This window comes from Salmo salar, chromosome 16 (genome assembly GCF_965601325.2).
Source record: "Salmo salar chromosome 16, fSalSal1, whole genome shotgun sequence".
NCBI lineage: Eukaryota > Metazoa > Chordata > Actinopteri > Salmoniformes > Salmonidae > Salmo > Salmo salar.
In genome coordinates, this window is record NC_138306.1 from 76,908,400 (window position 1) to 76,930,360 (window position 21,961).

A 21,961-nucleotide genomic window follows, 5' to 3' on the forward strand; every position below is an offset into this window, starting at 1 on the left:
TCAGTAACATTTGATCAAAAGACTTTATTCCATTTAAACTGCCGTGTGTAAGCCACTAAAATGATAACACATACCTGGTATGCTACACCATATAGAATCTTATGTATCAATGGAAATGGAGACTTGTGGTAGTTAATTCTTCCCATAATGAGTTTTGAGTAATAATTTCCGTTTCATCTCATATACAGATTTTGAGGATAAGAGTAATTTTCAAGACCACAGTAGACAACTTTGAAACTAGTTTTCAAAATCATCATGCACCATGCGCTAACATTTGGATACATTATGGAATACATGATATAATACATTTGAATACATGAAAACTATTCACTGCCCCGAAAAAGACCCCAAGAAAACTCTTGTGATTGGTCACGTACGGTCACGTGAGAGAACATGTCAGAATTTGTTCCAGGAAGTTATTTTGAGATCTTTAAATAAAAAAGTAAAACCTTGCGCTTTGCCTTTGAAATAGTCCAAAGGCTAAGCTTATTTCATTGAAACAAATTAGATATATTTCAGGTTTTATTTCCAAAGTGATCGTGTAGCAGAATGGCCTCCATATAGCAGTAGCTAAGATATTATGCAATAAACGTGACACCGACCGAGCAGCGGTGTCTGCTGGTTACGCAAAGGGCTAGATATAGCCATTTTAGCTGAATTTAGCATGAAGGTAGCTTGTTTTGTCAGTACTGTATAGCGGTCTCATACAAGGCGATATCGGACTCTCTTCCCCGCCGTTTAAGCTAGATTTTGAACGTCATCTCCAAGCAATGGCTCTGATGACATCGGCAAGAAGACTATTTCATGTTTCGTTCCGAGAAAATTCTCGACGACGAACAGAAGCACTCATTTCAGCAACAAACACAACGTCGGGGAACTTATCATTGGCCGGTCAGAGAATGGCCTGTATTCGCGTAAGGGATTTTAGCACCAACACACAACCTCTTAGGTAAGGAATCGTGTCATCTATCATGTCCCCAAACGTACTTAACTTGCTAGCTATAAAGGTATCCACGCTTAGTTAGGCTACTTGCTAGCTAGTCATATTGGCTACCTTAACTAGTTCATGCTAGGAAGAATGCTAACGTTAACAAACTTTTTAGTATCGCATCAAATAAGCCAATAACTGAAGGCTAACTTCAGCAGAAAGGCTTGTTGCGTAATCATTGTGTCAGTACTCGATGTGTTTGATCGAACCAACTAGGTAGCTATCATTTCTTAGAACTGTGTGTTTAATCATAACTTGCAGCAGTGTGACGAAAAAGTCTGAGTCAGTCACTCAATATCCCCTTCTGGTTGAAAATGATGAGCAAAGGTCGACCATCTGTCTAGCCACCTACTTCCTCACTAACACACCGTTCTATCGTTCTATTTAATCAATTTATTAACCATGACACGCTGCCTGTAACCTTATGTACATCTCATCATTTGAAAATCATGTGCAAATCACTTAATTTGCAAACTGTCACCATTGTACAGCTAGGTACAACTGACTGATCATTCTGGCAGATAAGCGCCATCAAACCAGGGCTCTGTTCAGGATCTCTAAACAGTTGTTGGACTAGGACATTGCTGGATTGCTTGCGGGACTAGTTACTCACTGTAGAGTATGGAACGACTGTAGAAATATTGTTCAACACATCCTGGTATAGATGTCAAAGTTAAAGCCATTGGATCTGTGTGCAGAAACCCGAAACCAATACACCTTCAAAAACAGCCTGTACATTCGCAACCAAGTCCTGAGAGGGAGTTACCTAGTCTATGGGAGTTACCCATTTCCCACATACAATACAAAGTCCTTGAGCATCTGGAAAGTGTTATGTTAATCCAATGTATTCCCAATCCCCAGCATGACCACAGCTACTGTCTGTAATTGCACCCTTGTGTCTGTTCCTGTGCAGAGCTGACAATAAGGTGACGGTCCACTTCATCAATCGAGATGGAGAGAAGATCTCTGTCAAAGGCTCTCCTGGAGACTCTCTCCTAGATGTCATTGTCGACCAGGACCTCGATTTTGATGGGTTCGGTGAGCTGGGTTACGTTAATGTGGTTAAGTGAATTAATACTGTTGTTTATTGTAGGTTTCGCCTGCTCTCTCACTCTCAGTGGGATGTTTTGATCTCTCTGTCTCTCTCTCTGTGTGTTTGTCTCTCTGTCTGTCAGGCGCATGTGAGGGGACACTGGCCTGTTCTACCTGTCACCTGATCTTTGAGGAAGACGTGTATAATAAGCTGGGCCCCATTACTGACGAGGAGATGGATATGCTGGACCTGGCCTACGGACTCACAGACACGTAAGACACACACACGAATTGGAGGCCCATTGATTGGACGCACAAGTGAAATGACACATACACACACTGCCACCAGTGTAACCAGAGTGTTATGCTGTTCAGCGTTGATTTATAATGAGATTGAGGTAATCATTGTGAGGAACAAGAACAGAGGGATAAACACAGTGGCACACGCTTGCCTTGTACTGTTGCTAGCCTGCTTTCCAACCAATCGGAAGGGGATTTGAGTTCTGTGTCGCTGGTTTAGGCAGAGCAAGATGAGAAGGGTGACGGTCATGACCTCACTAATCATATTAGCTGAGTGTTGACTGAACCCCTTGTGACACTGGTCCACTTCACTTCTGTTGTTCCAAAACGTTACCCCCTAAACACAGATCTTGAATAAGTTTACCTCCTCACTCTCCAACTTCAATTATTTCAAGTGGATCCATTTTGGTTAGGTCATAGCATAGTGGCGTTTTTAAATATGTTTGTCATAATCTTTTTTCCCCCTTTTTTTCCCCCCTTTTCGCTCTCTTTCTGCCAGGTCCCGCCTGGGTTGCCAGATCTGCCTGACCAGGTCCCTGGAAGGCATGACAGCGAGGGTGCCTGAGAGTGTGGCAGACATCCGACAGAGTGGAGACGGGTCCTCATAATGGCAACCCCAGACCAGAGTAATAGATGTACTGAAATTTGCCCAAATCAACGCTTTATTTCAACACTAGCATGACCAAATAATGCCCAATTCTAAGTGGTATAAGTGCTGGTATAAATGGAAGACACTGTATTTATAGAGACTAAGAGATATTAACATTTGAATGAGTCCCCATCATCACAGTTTTACATTCACTTTATACAGGGAACAATGGGAAAGTTGGCAAATAATTCCTCTGTGCCAAGCAGGTTCTGGAGAATAGAAAGTTTAGATGGAAGTCTCCAGTCAGCCCCCCCCCCCCCCCCCCCCCAAGTCCTTAACGGTTGTGAAGTAGTATATACTGAACAGAAATATTAATGCAACAATTTCAAAGATTTTAATGAGTTACAGTTCATATGAGGAAATCTGTCAATTGAAATAAATATATTAGGCCCTAATCTATGGATTTCACATGGCTGGGAATACAGATATGCATCTGTTAGTTATAGATATTTTAATAGAAATGGGCCTCCACAATGGGCCTCGGGATCTCATCACGGTCTTTCTGTGCATTCAAATTGCCATCGATAAAATGCAATTGTTTTTGTTGTCTTTAGCTTATGCCCGCCCATACCATAACCCCACTGCCACCATGGGGCACTCTGTTCACAACGTTGACATCAGCAAACCGCTCGACCACACGACGCCATACACATGGTCTGCGGTTGTGAGGCCGGTTGGACGTTCTGCCAAATTCTCTAAAACAACGTTGGAGGCGACATATGTTAGAGAGATGAACATTCTCTTCTCTGGCAACAGCTCTGATGGACCTTCCTGCGGTCAGCTTGCCAATTGCAAGCTCCTTCAAACTTGAGACATCTGTGACATAGTGTTGTCTGACGAAACTGCACATTGTACAGTAACCTTTTATTGTCCCCAGGTCAAGGTGCACCTGTGTAATGATCATGCCGTTTAATCAGTTTCTTGATATGCCACACCGGTCAGGTGGATAGATAATCTTGGCAAAGGAGAAATGCTCACCAACAGGGATGTAAACAAATGTATGCACACAATTTGAGAGAAATAAGCTTTTTGTGCATATGGAACATTTCTGGGATCTTTTATTTCAGCTTATGAAACATGGGACCAATATTTTACATGTTGCGTTTATATTTTTGTTCTGTGTAGATGTTCTCCAGTGAATGTAAGGGGTAGTGATCACTTTCATAGTCCACTACCTCCCTGGTGAGTACTTAGAAATAACACATTCAAATTGTTGTTTTTTGTGCTATTACCAATACACGTTACCAATTGTATTGAGTTCTTTAAAATAAGTACAAAGATGTGCAGCTTGTCACCATGTCGTTTCTGAGTACATACCAGCTGAAACAGGATTGATTGTAAAGTCACCCATCCAGACTTCAGAATGACACCCATTAATATGGCCAGAGGCAAGACTGGTTAGGATGCCTTATCTTGTCATTTCTATGGCCACCCTAGCCTTTGTTTTATCAAGTTGTGTACCCTTACTGTCTTTAGTGTTGTCCTACCACTCGTGTAACCAAATATTCCTTTCATATTCCACGTGATTGTAAATAGCACTCATCTGTGTATAGTCAGAGAAATACTGTATTAAAATAGACTATTTCTAATTAGTCTGATTCCTCTGTCTGTCCCATGTCCTGTTGTTGGCTCTGAAGAGAAACCACCCTCAAGGGAATATACTATTATACTATGTATTGCACAACCATAGAAAATGGATCCTCCAACATGTTCTTTAATGAGAAAATGACACAGAGCAGGAAGGGGTATTACTTCAGTCCTTCATATGCTTCACGGTATTTCTGTGCATTCAAATAGCTGTCGATTAAAATGCAATTGTGTTTGTCTGTAGCTTATGCCTGCCCATACCATAACCCCACTGCCACCATGGGGCATTCTGTTCACAACGTTGACATCAGCAAACCGCTCGACCACATGACGCCATACACATGGCCTACGGTTGTGAGGCCGGTTGGACGTTCTGCCAAATTCTCTAAAACAACGTTGGAGGCAGCTTATGTTAGAGAGATGAACATTAAATTCTCTGGCAACAGCTCTGATGGACCTTCCTGCGGTCAGCATGCCAATTGCACGCTCCCTCAAACTTGAGACTTCTGTGACGTGTAACAAAACCACTTTTTAGAGTGGTCTTTTATTGTCCCAAACACAAGGTGCACCTGTGTAATGATCATGCTGTTTAATCAGCTTCTTGATATGCCACACCTGGCAGGTAGATTGATTATCTTGGTAAAGGTGAAATGCTCACTAACAGCGATGTAAACACATTTTTGAGAAATAATCTTTTTGTATGTATGTGAAAATGTCTGGGATCTTTTATTTAAGCTCATGAACCATGGGACCAAGACTTTACATTTTGCATTTATATATTTTTTTACTTTACTTTGGGAAGAGTCCGTTTTCAAACAATAGAACCAGAATCTGTTGATTTGGTATGCCTGCTAATCTCTTTCCAAACAGCAACCACATACAATCGACATCCGGGTTGGGAAACTGGCGGCCCGTGGCTCCCCTTTTGTAGACCAAAATATATATATCATTTCATTTTGGGTGGGGAGTCAATTTACTGTTGAGCGTTATAATAGTAGAATACACGAGGTGCAATTTAGAAATGTGGTTGTGCATCAGTAGCTTTCCTCTTGTTATGTCAGTCACTGACAGTCACCCTGATCTACATTTTATATTTCCTCTTGTTATGTCAGTCACTGACAGTCACCCTGATCTACATTTTATAGATATCATTAGCTGGATCTATGTTGGAAGTTACTGCGCTAGGCTAACTGGTTGGCAACATGGCAGAATGAATCAGATAAGTTCTTACATCAGTCATTCAGAACAGCTTGGCATCAAACTGGCATTCTGGAGTCCCCAGGGTGCACCAGCCCTGCTGATTGAGGTGATAGTGGGTGATTGGCTGAACTTGAGTTCAGTGGGGTTTGGGTGTAATTGAGTTTAATACAAACTTCAGAAGACATTTTCCCAGGTGCTGCTGGACAGAGAACATTTCAGAGAAAACGAAACAACGGCACCATTAGTCTTACTAGCCAAGGTGGTTTATTTTAGGATCTGATTATCTTATGCATTACACATCAAACGAGTGTAGTAGCCAGTTTAATAAAGCAGCGGCGGTATCTGCCAGTTTATACAATCTCAATACAGCGTGTACACTTTAAACATTATAAAGCATCCTTTGGGCACAAATACAAAGAGAACAAAGCACAATTAATGGTGTAGAAAGCTATGTGAAAATGCACATAACACAATTGGCAGCAATTAGTATGAAATGAATACCTTCAAATGTAGAAAAGAAGCAAACAATCATACTGCATATGCTGTAAATTTACCGTACAGATTATATAATTCATGTATACTTCTCAGACACAAACACATCGATACAAACATAGGGCTCTATTCAATCCGCATCGTGGAAGTTAAGCTTTACAGCGTGATTGAAATTTAAAGGCAACGTTCCCGCTTTAGTGGCGACTGCGTTCACGGTAAGCGCTGCATACTGCATGTCAGCTCAATCGGAAATGACCTTTACATTTCTATCGCAGAATCAGTAACGATTCAGCGATACAGAGTGAATGGAGCACATCTCTCAGACACACAGACATCCTGCCACATATACAGTACAGATTGAAATACAGAGTTTTAGAAATCTTTTGAGGAACCTCTACAGCTGTAAGCTTAAAGCACTTTGCTTTGTCATTATCAACATTGATTCATTGGCAGTCAAGATCGTCTTAGTTATTTACAAAATACCGTCAATGCAAAATCACAGCCTCGCATACACTGTCTAAATATGACACGGTTTAGTAAGGAATTTTTGTTTAGAAGTAAACGTTTTAGTAATCTTATACTGATCATAGGCAGTTCACTGCAAGGGACCCTGTGAATAATCTCACATGTAATCCAACCAAATAGCCTGATCCCTAAAGTACATTTGTTGACTTCTGCGATCTAAAATGACACATTACATAATCTGAAACTACTCTTCCCTCGCTAGTCCTAATACTGTACATGATACATTCACTTCAGTAAGCTCTTTTAGTATAATCTATAATAATATATAAGAGTTATTACCAATTGATTCTGAAAAGCAAAGTGCATCGTAAGTATAGGAATGTTTGTCCACAATAAGCAGAAGGTTGTTATATCTGTGATTCTCATAAGCGCTATGTTTTGGTTCTGTTATGGTCCTAAATGACTCTACCTGTACATTCACAGCTGTATGTAGAAGCATTTAGTGTGACTGTTCACAACCAGTGATGGTCTCACAAGTAGGACTCTTCAGCAAAGAGCAGTTGGTCAAAGTCAGGCTCCAGCATGGGATCACTACACCTCTTGAGCCGCTCCCTCTGCCCCTGAATCAGGGCTAGCGCCACCTGCTGACCACTATGGGGATTGCTGTGCGTGTGAGACGAGAAATAGTCCCTCACAGCCTTGGTGGCAGAGGGAGACAGGCAAAACTTCGGAGCCCCGCTTCGGTCCGTGTCGGACACCTTCAACCCCAGGTCTTGGGACCCGTCCACTGACTTTGACCTCTGACCCAGTTTGGCCTCTCTGTGAAGCCTCTCCGGGTGTGAGGCCTTATCCAGAACCAGGGCTTCGCCTAGATGTGCTGTCCCAGGCTCAGAGCTCCGGCGCTGAGGACATCTGCCCCTGGAGAGACCCTCCATGCCTGGGGCTAAGGAGTGGGACTTCTGCCTGGCTAGGGACAAGCTGGGTCCACCCTGCCCAAAGAACACATGTTGGGGAGGGGTACGGCTACCCTGGTTTGTGACATCATATCCTGTGTTGCTCGCTGCGCAGGCCCGGCTGTGTATCTCTCTCAGTTCTTTGACAGTGAGGGGTCTGTCTGTTGATTGGTAGCAGGGAGAGCGGCAGGAGTGGAAATGCTCCTGGGACCTCTGGCGCGATGGTGGGCTCACCGAGCCTTGACTGGATCTTCGGTACTTGGTCACCCTGCCGCGATTCTGCAACCCTCCTGCCTTTGGGGGGCAGCTGGCCAGGCTGGACTTGGGGGGGTCCTCAGACGACTGTTTCAGCCCTCCTTTATCCTGATACGACTTGCTAGTGGGGAGAGTCTTGTTAGTGGAACCCACCTACAGAGAGAGAGAAAGATAAATGATGAGTCTGTGTGAGAGAGAGACATTCCATGAATGAACAGTATTAATAAACAACCACATGTAATGAAACTCACCACACCCCCCTCATCCTCCTGCTGCGACAGCGACAGTCTGCGGCCTCTCTTCAACCAGGTGTTGGGATGGAGCCCCCTGCAGCCCTTCAGAGTACCCCAGGAAGGGATCTCCTTCGGCGGGGAGATATTGGGACTGAGCCCCTGGCCTGGAGCCGGGGTGGGGATGGGTAGACTATGGGTTGAAGTAGGGGAAGATATGGGGGTTAGAGGGACAGGAGGACCAGGAGGACCAGGAGGGCCGGAGGGCGGGAGGGAGTCAATCTTGCGGCGTTGGGTCCCGCCCTGGGTTGCCAGAATGCAGCGGACTGGATGCTGGAGTGGGAGAGGAGGCTGTCCAGGGAGTCCACTGATGAGCGTGTGGGGATGGGGGAGGTGGGCGGCGAAGAGAGACTGGAGTTGCTCGCGTCCCGGCGTCGCGTCTGTGCACCTTGTGACCCCGAACCCGAACCCTCACACGCACCCTTACTGCCATTCCACTCCCCAGTGTGTGTGGGTCCGAGTGTCTGTCCATCCTTCCGTAAGCTCTGAAACATCTCCCCACCTCCAGCCAGGTCATCGATGCTGCCCCGCCTGTCTGCGTTCCCTGCCAGTCGCGCCACAAAGCTGGACACAGAGTACCCTATGGCCGGCTCTGAGCACCTCCTCCCCCCCCTCCGAGGAGCTGGGGGGCTGGGACAGGAGGAGGGGGGCGCAGCTGGGCTGAGTTTCCTGGTCCTGCCTCGGGCTGGGGTTGAGGGCTGGAGGAGGTTGCCAGATCCAGGTTGTGTGATCGTATCACGGTGGTGGTGGTTGCCAGATTGGGGGTCTGTGGTGTCGGGGTCTGTGTCCAGGTCGGGCTGCTCCAGGTCGCAGTCACTCAGGGTGAGGACCGAATCCAGGCTGCCCTGCAGGGGCTTGGCTCTCCAGCGTCGTCGTGAGGTGTGGAGGCATGGAGACTCACTGCTGTCATCATTCAGCATGTTCTCCAGGCTGTCATAAGACGAGTCGGTCAGGTGGAAGGAAGACACGTCTGTGGAGAGAAAGAGAGAGATGGAGGTGGACAGAGAGAAAGAGGAGAACATTAGATGGTGTGTGCTTTTGAGCAAGGGAATCTTTGCATAAACAGAGATGTTAGTGTGTGTGTGAGAGATACCCGATTCGGCACGTTTCCGGGGTAGACCTCCAAACACAGAGGTGACATCCTCTCCCAGGACCTCCTGGCAGTGTTCTATCATATACCTGACCAGGTCACACACCTAGGGACAGGACAGGGGACAGGTCTTTAACCTGGAGGGACTCCTACAGACACTGAGCTCTATGTATCTTTTTATTAGGCCTCGAGTTAAACAAATAACTAGCGTTTAAGACACATCGCGTTTTTCTCATGAGAAGTTGCGAAATCAGTCTCCAAGATAGAGAAGTGAGTCTATTCTTAGGACAAAGGGCTTCACAGCTTTCTAACTGTATGAAACAGGAGTGACGTGAGAGATGGGAATTTACCAGATAACCTTCTCAGAGAAAGAACAATCTATTCCGAGTGGGTTGGACGTTCTGTTGATATGGTGACGAACTGACACAAATGCAGCACCAAAATGGCTCTGATGGTTACATTGAAGTTGCTCTGTCTGTATTTTCAGTCTCAGCACGCGAGATAAGCTTCTAGGGGCTATTGAACTGGCTATGGAACACATGAACTTACTTGTAACCTAAGACTTTGTTGCATAATACATTTTTGCAATGTTAGCAGAGCCGTCAGACAAATCTGTTAGCCATAGAATTAAAATTAACTGCTACACTTCTAGAGAAAAAACAACACCCATTGTGAGGGAAGGGGTAGAATGTGTGTGTGTGTGCGCATCGCAAGACGAGTGTGAGAACAGTGCTGAACCCTGCAGGCTGAAGGAAATGAGTTGCGTATCTCCTAGCGAGCCCGTTGTGTTTCCAGCTACCGTCTCATTACTGTTAAGTTCCCAGCTACATGTTAACTGTTACTCTACTGTGGTTTTCCAGTGTTTGAGTAACCATTCACTAGGTTACAGGATAAAGGCTTAAGTGGAGCCTAGCCTAGATAAAGGTTAGGGGTCAAGGGAAAGTGCTTATGTGCATTACCCCTCCAGTCGTCCCCTCACCTTCTTGGCGCCCTCCCCCTCCACCTCGGGGCTGCTGGGGCCCGGAGCCCAGAGCATGCTGGGAGCAATGCACACAGACAGGTTGAAGGCGTTCATCTGGTTGTCATGGGCGTTTTCCTGGATACCGTGCAGCACGGCAACCACATGGCGTAGCAACAGGGCGTTCTCTTTGGGCAGTAGACCAATCAGCCTGCAGAGAAGGAGGGTCACTGATGGGTCAAAGGTTATTATTGGTTATCAAAATGTCTATTATTTACAGTTTTCCCTGACAGGAAAAACTCCAGATGCTGGTTTGTTTATTCATTTGTATCCCTATTAGCTTTTGTAGAAGCAGCAGCTACTCTTCCTGGGACTACAAAAAACACAAAACATGACTAGTAATAAAACACTGATAGACAAGGACAGTCACACACATTTAAAATACAACAAAAATACAAATGATACAACCTGATTTGATTTGTGTAGGTACAAGCTGCCCCTAATGACTGATACGTGGTCAGATGTTTCTCATTAGCCTGATGGTTTGATTAAGATTTAAGTAACGTGGTAATCTGATCCTAGATCTGTCTTAAAGGGATACCTCTACCTCCATCTGAACATGGACTCTGCTTTCCGGCACAGAAATTAATGATAACATAACAGTTCACACACCCCCTCTTTCTTTCTCTCTCTCACTCTCACTCTAACTCTCACTCACGCGGCTCCCTTGTGACTGGGTGGAACGAATCGATAACAAATAGTTGAATGCCCAGGAGGAATACTCAGTTTGCCCGATATTTTCCTACTCTAAAGCGGTCTACAGTTGTGCTGACGCTGTCCAGTTCTTCTCTTCAGTTCCCTAACCCTGGGCCTGTTTAGAGGAGCTAGCTAAAAAGCTCTGTGAACCATTGAGATATAACTCTATGATTAGAACACTGAGCTGAGGGAAGCAGTGATCCCGGCACTCTTAAAACCCTATAGAGGAGTTTCCCTTTCATAACTAAGTCACCTGGTTCATTGCTCAGCCTGTTACTGGGCAATTCCGCCACTTATCCGAGTAGGCTACTGCTGACACAGGCGAGGATGGAAAGTGTCCGTCTACCTCGTTATATCCTGTGCCTGCTCCTCCTCCTCTGCCTCCTCCGATTCTGCTTCCTCCATCACATCCATCCACTGTTCATAGAGGTCTGAACACAGCAGACTGCCCGGAATGTTCCGCAGGAAGTCCTGAATGTCGAGACAGAGACCAGAGTCACTAGACTGACACAATTTATAGTGGAAAAAATATACAACAGTAAAATGTCATTGAAGTTCATTTTGAGGTGAAGTTTTAGGTGGACACCTTCATTTGTTGTCATAGACTTTTAGATGTAACTGTTAATGTCTTCAGACTCATTCAGTGGATCCCTACCAGATTAACAGATTATGAGCTACAGATTAAATTTGACAACCTTATCTCTATTTAGCTATTGTTTTTGGCACAGCCTGTGCTGCATTGCGACGGGCTCGTGTGTCACCCATAGAGATACGAGTCGATAATTGGATTGACGACAACACACCACAAGGGCACGAAAAACGGTCCAACTCCGTCTCGTTCTCAATTTTCAAACAGAAAATGCAGTGTGCCTTTGGTGGTTCATCGACATGTCGTTCTGGTCACGCTCGCCGCGACTGACGTAACTAGTTCGTTAGCTAAATGTTGCCGCTGTAGCTAGCCAGTAACTCCCCCTGTATGTGTTGATGTCATTTCACAGGACGGAAGCTCTATAGATCGGTAAGAAATTGCACTTCTGCAGCCATTTTAAAGCATTAAATGACCTGGTATGATGGTGCATTGATCAGTTATATGATTTAAGGCGGTTATTTTTGCATTTTTTTGCCCAACCTCAACACTACAGCATCAACGTTACAGCCACATGTTTCTTCACAGCTGTAGTTGATGTAATTCTGCCGCCACAGACTTCAGAGTTGTCTAGCGTGTTTTAGAGAGTGCACCTTAAACACAGCAGCGATGATGAAGACGTGCTCCCGTGTCAGCGGGACATCCTGAGCCCCAGAGTCCAGTCTGTCCCTGAGTTCACGACACGCCCTCGCCCCCGCTGACCGTCGGAATATCCCCCGCGTGAACGGACCCTCGTTGTACAGGAACACCAGCATGGCCTAGAGAGAGAGAGAGAGACACAGACAGACAGAGAGACAGACAGAGAGAGGGACAGAGAGACAGACAGAGAGACAGACAGAGACAGAGGGACAGAGACAGAGGGACAGAGACAGAGGGACAGAGACAGAGGGACAGAGACAGAGGGACAGAGACAGAGGGACAGAGAGGGACAGAGGGACAGAGGGACAGAGAGGGACAGGTTGCAGATGAGTGATACATTTTCAACCGACTTCCTCAAATCACTGTGATGATGTCATTCTGACGTCACTGCGACATCATCGCCTCACTCACCATGACGGGCTTGGGCAGGGAGTTGTCCCAACAGATGGTGCTCAGCGATTGGCCGAACAGGTAGCCGGGGGCAGGAGAGGAGAGGTTTGTAGAGGAACTGTGGAGGTTAGGATTGGAGCCTTTCCAGAAAGCCCAGTTGATGAGAGAACGCCTTCGCTTGAAGGGCTTCTGAGCTGGGTCTACTGGAGAGAGATGTCAGGTCAGACAGGACGTGGCCACAACAGAGAGATCAAATCATTTGCAGTGCGAGACAGAGGAGAGAGGAGAGAAAGCGAAGCAATAAAATAACAAGAGAAAGCGTGACAGCAAAAATGAGCCTCAAAGCCAATCCTGGACCATCAGTTACAGACCAGTAATAAACCTTTTATAGACTAGTATTAGTACATTAAGCGCCTCCTCAGTCCTCACCAATCACAGGCGTTGTTGTTGTGGAGCTGCATCGGGTCTTTAGTATGAACTGGCACTGTTTGTCCACCTGTACCTGGTCGCGGTGCATCGCCCTCTGTCTGTCTGGAGGTGGAACTGTGTCCCTGCGGCCCGGCTGGGACAGGGGCTCCCGCATATGACTCATCTGGATACTGAAAGGGAACTCATGACCTGGGAGAGGGTTAGGGCGTAAAGGTCAGAGATCAGAGATTTAGTTCCAGGCTAGCACTAACACACATGATTCAACACCTAATTCAACTAACACACCAGGGAATCAACCAATAGACAAGCTCTTAGTTAGAATCTCACCAATGAGAGGGTAAGGGGCGTTGTCCCTCTTGGAGCTTACCCACAGCTGGTAGTCCTTCACACAGCTCTATGGAACACAGACAAAGATATTCTAAGAACCAAGATAAACAAAAACACTTGAAAAACTACATTAGTCAAGATTACAACAACACAAGACACAAAAAAAACAGTATTGCTCGATTCTATACACACCGTGACACCAAACTGTTGAAGAGCGAGTCGGACAACCTCATTGGTTGAATCAGAGTTACTGACACCCAAGGTCTTACTGACGGCCTGAGCACAACTCCCGATGCCTTTCCCAAACACCTTCAGTGGAATGGTTTTAGGATCATCCTTTTCCTTCTCCTCTTTTATTCGACTGGAAAAACAGGAAAGTTCGGATTCAGCCCACAGGGAGAACACATACTGGACACACATCAACATACGTTTACAGTAGAAGAAACCATGATGGCTTTTCCTGTTGCTCACCTTTTGAGCATGGAGAGCCATCTCTCCTTCTGGACCTCAGAGCTGGTAAAGACAAACCATAAACGTCAGAACAACAACAGCACGAGCAACCTAAACATGTCAAATAAGAACCTCAACACTTTCTACAGCAACTTATAGAACCACCTGTAAAAATGTACCAGGTTGAAATAAATACAACCTATTAAGGTCATAATGTATATCGGAGGAGCTACAGGAGGACGGGCTGATTGTGATGGCTGGAATGGAATAAACAGAACGGTATCAAACACGTCAAGCACATGGAAACCACATACTTGACTCAGTTCCATTAATTCCATTCCAGCCATCACAATCAGCCCGTCCTCCTGTAGCTCCTCCCACCAGCCTCCTCTGCTGTGTATATATAAGCAGTGCTTCACTGCTCAGAATTATGCAGTGCAGAGTGCAGACCCAGAATGTCTGTTGTGTACCTGAAGGTGACCACACAGTTGCAGGTGGGCCAGCCTATGACGAAGCTCCTCTCTGGGTTGGTGCTGCCCTCACATACGTCCTCCATACACTGGGCTGTCCACATCTCACCCACACACACCTGGGCCTTCATCTTGAAGTGTGTGGGAGACCTGAGGATGACAAACAACAGATGTCAGAGACACACACACAATCTCCCACCTTCCTCCTCCCTCTCTCGCTCTTACTTGGACTTGGCGATGATGAGGACGTCGGTGAAGAGGAAGAAGTCTCTGTCCTGCGTCTGCAGCCCTGTCTTCAGCGTGACGTGGCCGTGCAGGAGGAACGCCCTATCAGGACACAGGAACGACTGGACCAATGGACACGTCTCTGGACACACAGGAACCAGGAAGCTCTCTCTGGGGAGAAAATATCAGGTATACATCCAATCTAAACACAGTTTTCCAGAATAAATAAATATATTCTTTCCTAACCAAATTATACAACCGAAACAATCTTAACAAAAGGTAAAAAATGTATGCAGGAACTTCAGTTCAGGGAATCAACATTATGGGGTATGTGGTTGTGATTGAAGTGTTGAATTAAATAGAATGTGACCCTGCTGTGAAAGGGGTCAGTTAGGCTAGTAGTTACCAGGGCGGATGAACACACCTCCAATATCTCTTTAATATGGTTATTCACTGCCCTGGACAGAGGGTCAAAGCCAGGGATATTAATAGATCCCAGATCCTGATTGTGATGGATTAGCTATCTGAGAGGATTAGCGATGCCTGAGAGGAGAACCACTCTAGGACTAGGAGCTTGGTGTGTGTGTGTGTGTGTGTGTGTGTGTGTGTGTGTGTGTGTGTGTGTGTGTGTGTGTGTGTGTGTGTGTGTGTGTGTGAGAATAACAACAACTGGAGATCAATGTGAACCATTCAATTCACAACTGCCTGGACATATAGCATGTGAACACACACACCAACAGATGGGAAAACTCTGTTCCTCTCTTAGTAATGAAGTTGTTCCACTCCTTCCTGTTAAGCGTCTGTAGTACGGTGCAGATTATGAGATCACCCCTCTGAGTATTTGGAAGACGTAGGCGCAACTCTCACTCAATTAAAAACTTGGTTCAGCTCCTTCCACTCCTCTCGATCACAGCTCAGAGTCCCAGGGGTCGTCTAAGCAGTAAGGACCCTGACACACATCCAGGCTGGGAGGGGGATGTCTGGTCTGTCTCCCTGTTTGGGTCAGTCCCTTCAGACAGCTAACTCAGACTGATAATACACTCTTAGAAAAAAGGCTGCTATCTAAACCCTAAAAGGGTTCTTCGGCTGTCCCCATAGGAGAACCCTTTCAAGGACCCTTTTGTGTTCCAGGTAGAACCAAAAATGGTTCTGCTATGGGGAGAGCCTAACAACCATTTTTTTCCCCTAAGAGTGCACTGCTGTCTCCTTCTGTTTGACCAGGGCACGCATGTACATACACACACACACACACACACTCTGTCTCCTCATGTTCAGCCAGTGTGACCCTTGACCTCTCTGATCATCACAACCCATGGCCACTTCCCTAGCCAAGAGAGAACCATAGAATTAGAATGGAAACTGTTGACTCAGAGCTCTACCTTGAGAGCTGAATCCGAACTGGAAAACCCACTTAACTCAAGCTCCGAGTGTGATATTGATGGGAGAGTTGCAGGAAAAGTTGAGTTGTGTAATTTTTATTGAGCTAGGATTTGACCTTCACGCCTAGTTTATGTGAAATGTCCCTGGTCCCCCAACGTACCTGGAGAAAGTTTTGGATCTGGTCAGGGCTTTATTGATGACCAGAGAGGGAGCGGACTGTCGACGATGGCTCAGAGACTTCATCCTCTGTGGAGGAGAGAGAGAGGGGGGTATGATAGGGGTGGAGATGGAGGGAGAGAGCGAGATGATAGGGGTGGAGATAGAGAGAGGGGTATGATAGGGGTGGAGATGGAGGGAATCAAAGAGAGAGAGAGAGAGGTATGATAGGGGTGGAGATGGAGGGAATCAGAGAGAGAGAGAGAGAGAGAGAGAGAGAGAGAGAGAGAGAGAGGTATGATAGGGTGGAGATGGAGGGAAACAGAGAGAGAGTGCGCGAGAGAGAGGGGTATGATGGGGTGGAGATGGAGGGAATCAGAGAGAGAGAGAGGGGGGTATGATAGGGGTGGAGATGGAGGGAGAGAGCGAGAGATGATAGGGTGGAGATGGAGGGAATCAGAGAGAGAGTGAGCGAGAGAGAGATGATAGGGTGGAGATGGAGGGAATCAGAGAGAGAGAGAGGGGTATGATAGGGGTGGAGATGGAGGGAGAGAGCGAGAGCGAGAGAGAGATGATAGGGTGGAGATGGAGGGAATCAGAGAGAGAGAGAGCTGTAGAGACACAGCAGAGACTCTGATCCAACAGCCCAAATATGTCTTCAACTCTGACTAATGTTCTCTAATGGGTTTTACCTTATTTACAGTACACAGCAGCAGCTGGCTGGCTGGACAGACACATACAGCATATCCTGATAAAACAACGGTTAAAAAGCGTACTGTGGTGCAGCCTAAACATTACACAAGTCTGAGGTAAAGAGATAACGTTTACACTAGATGTATACGATAACTCGCCATCGACTTTGGTGTCAGCAGTCACCGCTAGCATGGCCTCCAAACAGACGGTTTGAGGGAAGTGAATTTAACAATGGAGGTTTCAATTATATAACAGGGCAGAGGTGTCCCCTCTGACAGGAGAGGACTGGGGTCCTTTCTCAGGAAGGGATGTCTCCTGTAATGTACTGTAGACTGTAGGGAGCTCTGAAGAGACTTTCCTTTTGAGGGACAATAAATGTCATTCATTAATTGGATTGGGAGTCCAAATTGGATTGGAGGGTGTATCTAATTTTAAGGTAAAAAATATAGTGAATACGTAAATAGGAAAATCAGATGTTATTCCTCTCTGAAATCTACAGGTAACCCTGTGTACAACTGTGGGGTCAGTCATACCTCATATGAGGTCACCAATGTACAGCTGATTAATTACATTACAACATGTTACCAGCAGGGTTGGGTAGGTTACTTTCTAAATGTAATCCGTTACAGTTACTAGTTACCTGTCCAAAATTGTAATCAGTAACCTAACTTTTGGATTACCCAAACTCAGTAACGTAATCTGATTACATTGTTACTTTTAGATTACTTTCCCCTTAAGAGGCATTAGAAGAAGACCAAAATGTATGTTACCAGTTGAACGACATCTATTGCAGGATAAATCTATGTTAAAGTTTACATAGCTGGCCATATACGGATGTTACATTTTACTTTATGGGTTGGTTATGTAGGCTTCTTCTAACCCATTGATTTCTACTACATATAAAATAATAATAATAATAATAATAATAATAATAATAATAAGATTAAATTATATAAATTATATATATTAATGTAAAAATAAGTCCAAAAATGGATGTAGCAACTACAGATTGCCCCTTTATATCTATCAAAAGTGTACAAGTTTGAGCATGTGTCCAGTAGGCCTATGGATTTTTTTTTTTTATCAGCATGAATTAGACTGAGCAATAAAAGCGCCACTTTTATTCCATAGGCTTGGATCCGCACTATGCAGCTGTTGCAAGAGCACATTTCTCACTGGCTGTTACTGGTTTCAAAAACAATGATTGATAACCAGCTTAAACTTCTTAAATTCAACTATTATTGGATTCAAATACATATTTAGATTTGTGAACAGCCATCCACAACACGTAAGGCGCAAATAGCTAAAAGAGAGCAGCAGTGTGATTCACACCAATGAGCTATGTAGATATCAATAATAAGTGATTTCCGTATTGCCGTAGACTATACCACTGCTGTCATCATTACCTCCAAGCGTTTATTCATGTTGGATCATCTTTGAATGCCGACCGAAGTCGCAACATTGGAAGACATAGGTTGGACTGTGGCCTACCAAAGCCTATTCCTGCTCTTTTCCCCTGATTCAAACACGTGGTGTGTCATCCTAGTTGTCTCTGACTTGTGGTCAGTCTCGCTCAGGTGGAACAAACTTAAATTTGCACCTTTTTTCAATGCCGATTTGAGTGTCATTGAGAAAACAGAGAAGAGTCAAAGATTTGTTTTGCAAACATCCTTTCTGAATTTAAAAGTAATCCTCAAAGTAATCTAGTTTTTTTTAAGTATCTGTAATCTGATTACAATATTTTTGCTGTTACCGGTTTTTTTGTAATCCCTTACATGTAACGGATTACATGTAATCTGTTATTCCCCAACCCTGGTTACCAGAGTAATTGGTTATTAAGTTAATACATGGCACATGGGCAACAATGTAAAGCATTGCCTGTTCTATCTCAAAAGTTAACAGCTAAATAACATGTTATTCTGAACGGTACAGATAATGGTTTGTGTCATGACTTTAGGCATAGTCATGTTTCCTCAACAGACCAATTATTTATGTTAAGCCTATCAGGGTTATCTAGCCTGTTGGTCAGCAGCCATATCTGCTGACCTAAACAGTTAGGACCTGTCCTGTGATGACATCAGCTGTCACTACTGGTTATAAGGAAGGCATCTATACTACATCAGTAATGACAGTTATTATGACACAGTAATATACAGTGCATTCAGAAAGTATTCAGAACCCTTGACCTTTTCCACATGATTGTACGTTACAGCCTTATTCTAAAATTGATAATAGTTTTTTTCCCCTCATCTACACACAATACCCCATAATGACAAAGCGAAAACAGGTTTTAGAAATATTTGCAAAAAAAGAAATACCTTATTTACATAAGTATTCAAACCCTTTGCTATGAGACTCTAAATTAATCTCAGGTGTATCCTGTTTCCATTGATCATCCTGGAGATGTTTCTATTAGAGTCCACCTGTGGTAAATTCAATTGATTGGACATGATTTGGAAAGACACACACCTGTCTACATAAGGTCCCACAGTTGACAGTGCATGTCAGAGCAAAAACCAAGCCATGAGGTTGAAGGAATTGTCCGTAGAGCTCCGAGACAGGATTGTGTCAAGGCTCAGATCTGGGGAAGGGTACCAAAACATTTCTGCAGCTTTGAAGGTCCCCAAGAACACAGTGGCCTCCATCATTCTTAAATGGAAGAAGTTTGGAACCACCAAGACTTTTCCTAGAGCTGGCCGCCGGCCAAACTAAGCAATCGGGGAGAAGGGCCTTGGTCAGGGAGGTGACCAAAAACCTGATGGTCACTCTGACAGAGCTCCAGAGTTACTCTGTGAAGATGGGAGAACCTTCCAGAAGGACAACTACCTCTGCAGCACTCCGCCAATCAGGCCTTTATGGTAGAGTGGCCAGACAGATGCCACTGCTCAGTAAAAAGCACATGACAGCCCGCTTGGAGTTTGCCAAAAGGCACCTAAAGACTCTCAGACCATGAGAAACAAGATTCTTTGGACTGATGAAACCAATATTGAAGTCTTTGGCCTGAATGCCAAGTGTCACGTCTGGAGGAAACCTGGCACCATCCCTACCATAAGGGTGGCAGCATCATGCTGTGGGGATGTTTTTCAGCGGCAGGGACTGGGAGACTAGTTAGGACTGAGGGAAAGATGAACAGAGCAATGTACAGAGAGATCCTTGATGAAAACCTGCTCCAGAGCGCTCAGGACCTCAGACTGGGGCAAAGGTTCACCTTCCAACAGGACAATGACCCTAAGCACACAGCCAAGACAACACAGGAGTGGCTTCGGGACAAGTCTCTGAATGTCCTTGAGTGGCCCAGCCAGAGTCTGGACTTGAACCCAATCTAACATCTCTGGAGAGACCTGAAAATATCTGTGCAGCGACGCTCCCCATCCAACCTGACAGAGCTTATGAGGATCTCCAGAGACGAATGGGAGAAACTCCCCAAATACAGGTGTGTCAAGCTTGCAGTGTCATACCCAAGAAGACTTGAGGCTGTAATCACTGCCAAAGGTGCTTCAACAAAATACTGAGTCAAGGGTCTGAATACTTATGTAAATGTCATATCTCCGGTTTATATTTTTTATACATTTGCAAACATTTATATAAACCTTTTTTTGCTTTGTCATTATGGGGTATTGTGTGTAGATTGGTGAGGGGAAAAAAACATTTGAATACATTTTAGAACAAGGCTGTAATGTAACAAAATGTGGAAAAAGTCAAGGGGTCTGAATACTTTCGGGAATGCACTGCAGGTCTTGTGACTGGACAGATAAATGAAATAGTTATTAAAACTATCCATTACTGAAGCAGTCAGGGTATTAATGGCAGGCTTGCTTATAGCTGCTATTTCCACACAAAGCAGAGCAGTGGGTAAAGCCTATTGCAAAAGGCTGCCAGTCCCCACGCAGCCAGACACTATAGTTGTGCCAGAGACTGAAATACCCGGTTACAGAACACCATCGCTGAGAGAGAAAAACACAAACAACACAACTACTGATTCAGAAGACTGCGGAGGGGGAATCTATACATTCCAACTGTTGATCATTGGCCTATAATAACCTACAGTTGGCTATATGATAAAGGCCTAAAGTTTCAAACGAAGGTGTCATATTTGATATACTGCATAAGATCTATGGTTTCAGAGCAATGAAACGCTTTTGAAATGTAACCAATTCTCATATACGCATGGATATGCAACAAATTGTGCTGTTTTCAGCAAATAACAGTTGCATATGCCTAATTCCTGGATCTGTCTATGGATATTCTGATCAGTATTTACAACCGGAGGAGTCGGTTTAACGGCGATTTACTCCCTCCTCCTGCGAACACCGTGAGTCCGAACAAAGCACCGGCAATCCCCGTGTGAGCCCGTGCGCTACCGGGCACAGAGCGCGCAACACAACACAATTGCAGTAAGCTACTTGACCAAAAAAAGTATTTTCACTGTTTTGATACGCATAACAATCACACACATTAATCGAGAATGACTGCGTAAAAACACATCATTTGGCCTATGACGTTAATTTACCCTCTTGTGTTCATGTTGAGTGCTGGTCTTGGACTCGCCGGTGAGTGACATCCTGCGGCTCAGCTCGTTCTGTTGCTGTGGTGACATGGTTTCCATCCAGGTAGAGTTCCGCGGGAAAAGGGGAGCTGCAACCGCGCTCTACTGTCCCAAAGCTATCCAAAGACGACGTAAAGAAAGAAACTCCATAAAAGTCCTTATTCGTTAGAAGCATTCCACCCATGCGTCGCTGTGCATGTGCGAAAGAAGGGTAAATGCTCCTGTCGACACCTTGCAGTCCAACCAAAGTCGTATAAAGTACGCACAGGATCTGTATACGGTATTATGCCTGTCGTGGTTGAAAATGAGAGTTCAGTTGTCTGGTGTTGAAAACGAACTGTCTAAGTCATGCACACCTTCACAAGTTATAGGTCCAGTATGCAATACCTCACTCAGGCTCTCCACACACTGAAACAAATTGGCTGTGCCAATTCTTTACACACGAGCTCGTGAGCCCTACGGAGTCGGCGCCTCGGTGGCCCCTGGGTCCTACTGCAGACGGGGTCTGGTAGGGAAGAGTTAGTTATTTTTAAGGGAAATATCTGAGGGGAAATGGACCGGGTAACATTTAAATGAGAGTGGGACTATGTTACAA

The 21,961-nt window shown here is 45.0% G+C and overlaps 2 protein-coding genes across 4 annotated transcripts; one reads left to right on the top strand and one right to left on the bottom strand.

Moving 5' to 3' along the window:
• The first annotated feature begins 423 nt into the window (after nt 1-423).
• LOC106575579 (adrenodoxin) lies at nt 424-4,558 on the top strand. 2 transcript variants are annotated; one of them, XM_082962964.1, is made up of 5 exons: nt 432-949; nt 1,902-2,026; nt 2,164-2,293; nt 2,820-2,955; nt 3,524-4,558. In XM_082962964.1, the coding sequence occupies exons 1-4, from the start codon at nt 771-773 to the stop codon at nt 2,926-2,928; spliced, it is 543 nt and encodes a 180-aa protein (XP_082819090.1). In that variant the 5' UTR covers nt 432-770; the 3' UTR covers nt 2,929-2,955; nt 3,524-4,558. The 2 variants fall into 2 exon arrangements, with proteins under 2 accessions (XP_014007646.1, XP_082819090.1); XM_014152171.3 differs by having other exon boundaries at nt 424-949; nt 2,820-4,558.
• A 3,686-nt stretch (nt 4,559-8,244) lies between these two features.
• LOC106575580 (rho GTPase-activating protein 20) lies at nt 8,245-21,791 on the bottom strand. 2 transcript variants are annotated; one of them, XM_014152174.3, is made up of 14 exons: nt 21,331-21,791; nt 16,132-16,217; nt 14,592-14,762; nt 14,367-14,516; nt 13,918-13,959; nt 13,639-13,807; nt 13,447-13,513; nt 13,120-13,308; nt 12,712-12,890; nt 12,255-12,419; nt 11,362-11,486; nt 10,281-10,470; nt 9,305-9,407; nt 8,245-9,181 (listed from the first exon to the last, which is right to left on the bottom strand). In XM_014152174.3, the coding sequence occupies exons 1-14, from the start codon at nt 21,424-21,426 to the stop codon at nt 8,376-8,378; spliced, it is 2,538 nt and encodes an 845-aa protein (XP_014007649.2). In that variant the 5' UTR covers nt 21,427-21,791; the 3' UTR covers nt 8,245-8,375. The 2 variants fall into 2 exon arrangements, with proteins under 2 accessions (XP_014007649.2, XP_014007648.2); XM_014152173.3 differs by having other exon boundaries at nt 12,712-12,893.
• Between the last annotated feature and the right edge of the window lie 170 nt (nt 21,792-21,961).

Bases quoted from the DNA above. Each gene is read 5' to 3' on its own strand.
- LOC106575579 (XM_014152171.3), top strand. From the start codon at position 771: ATGGCTCTGATGACATCGGCAAGAAGACTATTTCATGTTTCGTTCCGA. The intron at 950-1,901 runs GTAAGGAATCGT...GTTCCTGTGCAG, and splicing joins ACCAACACACAACCTCTTAG to AGCTGACAATAAGGTGACGG. The intron at 2,294-2,819 runs GTAAGACACACA...TCTTTCTGCCAG, and splicing joins GCCTACGGACTCACAGACAC to GTCCCGCCTGGGTTGCCAGA.
- LOC106575580 (XM_014152173.3), bottom strand. From the start codon at position 21,426: ATGGAAACCATGTCACCACAGCAACAGAACGAGCTGAGCCGCAGGATG. The intron at 14,763-16,131 runs GTACGTTGGGGG...TTTTCTCCCCAG, and splicing joins AGATCCAAAACTTTCTCCAG to AGAGAGCTTCCTGGTTCCTG. The intron at 11,487-12,254 runs GTGCACTCTCTA...CTCGACATTCAG, and splicing joins TCATCGCTGCTGTGTTTAAG to GACTTCCTGCGGAACATTCC.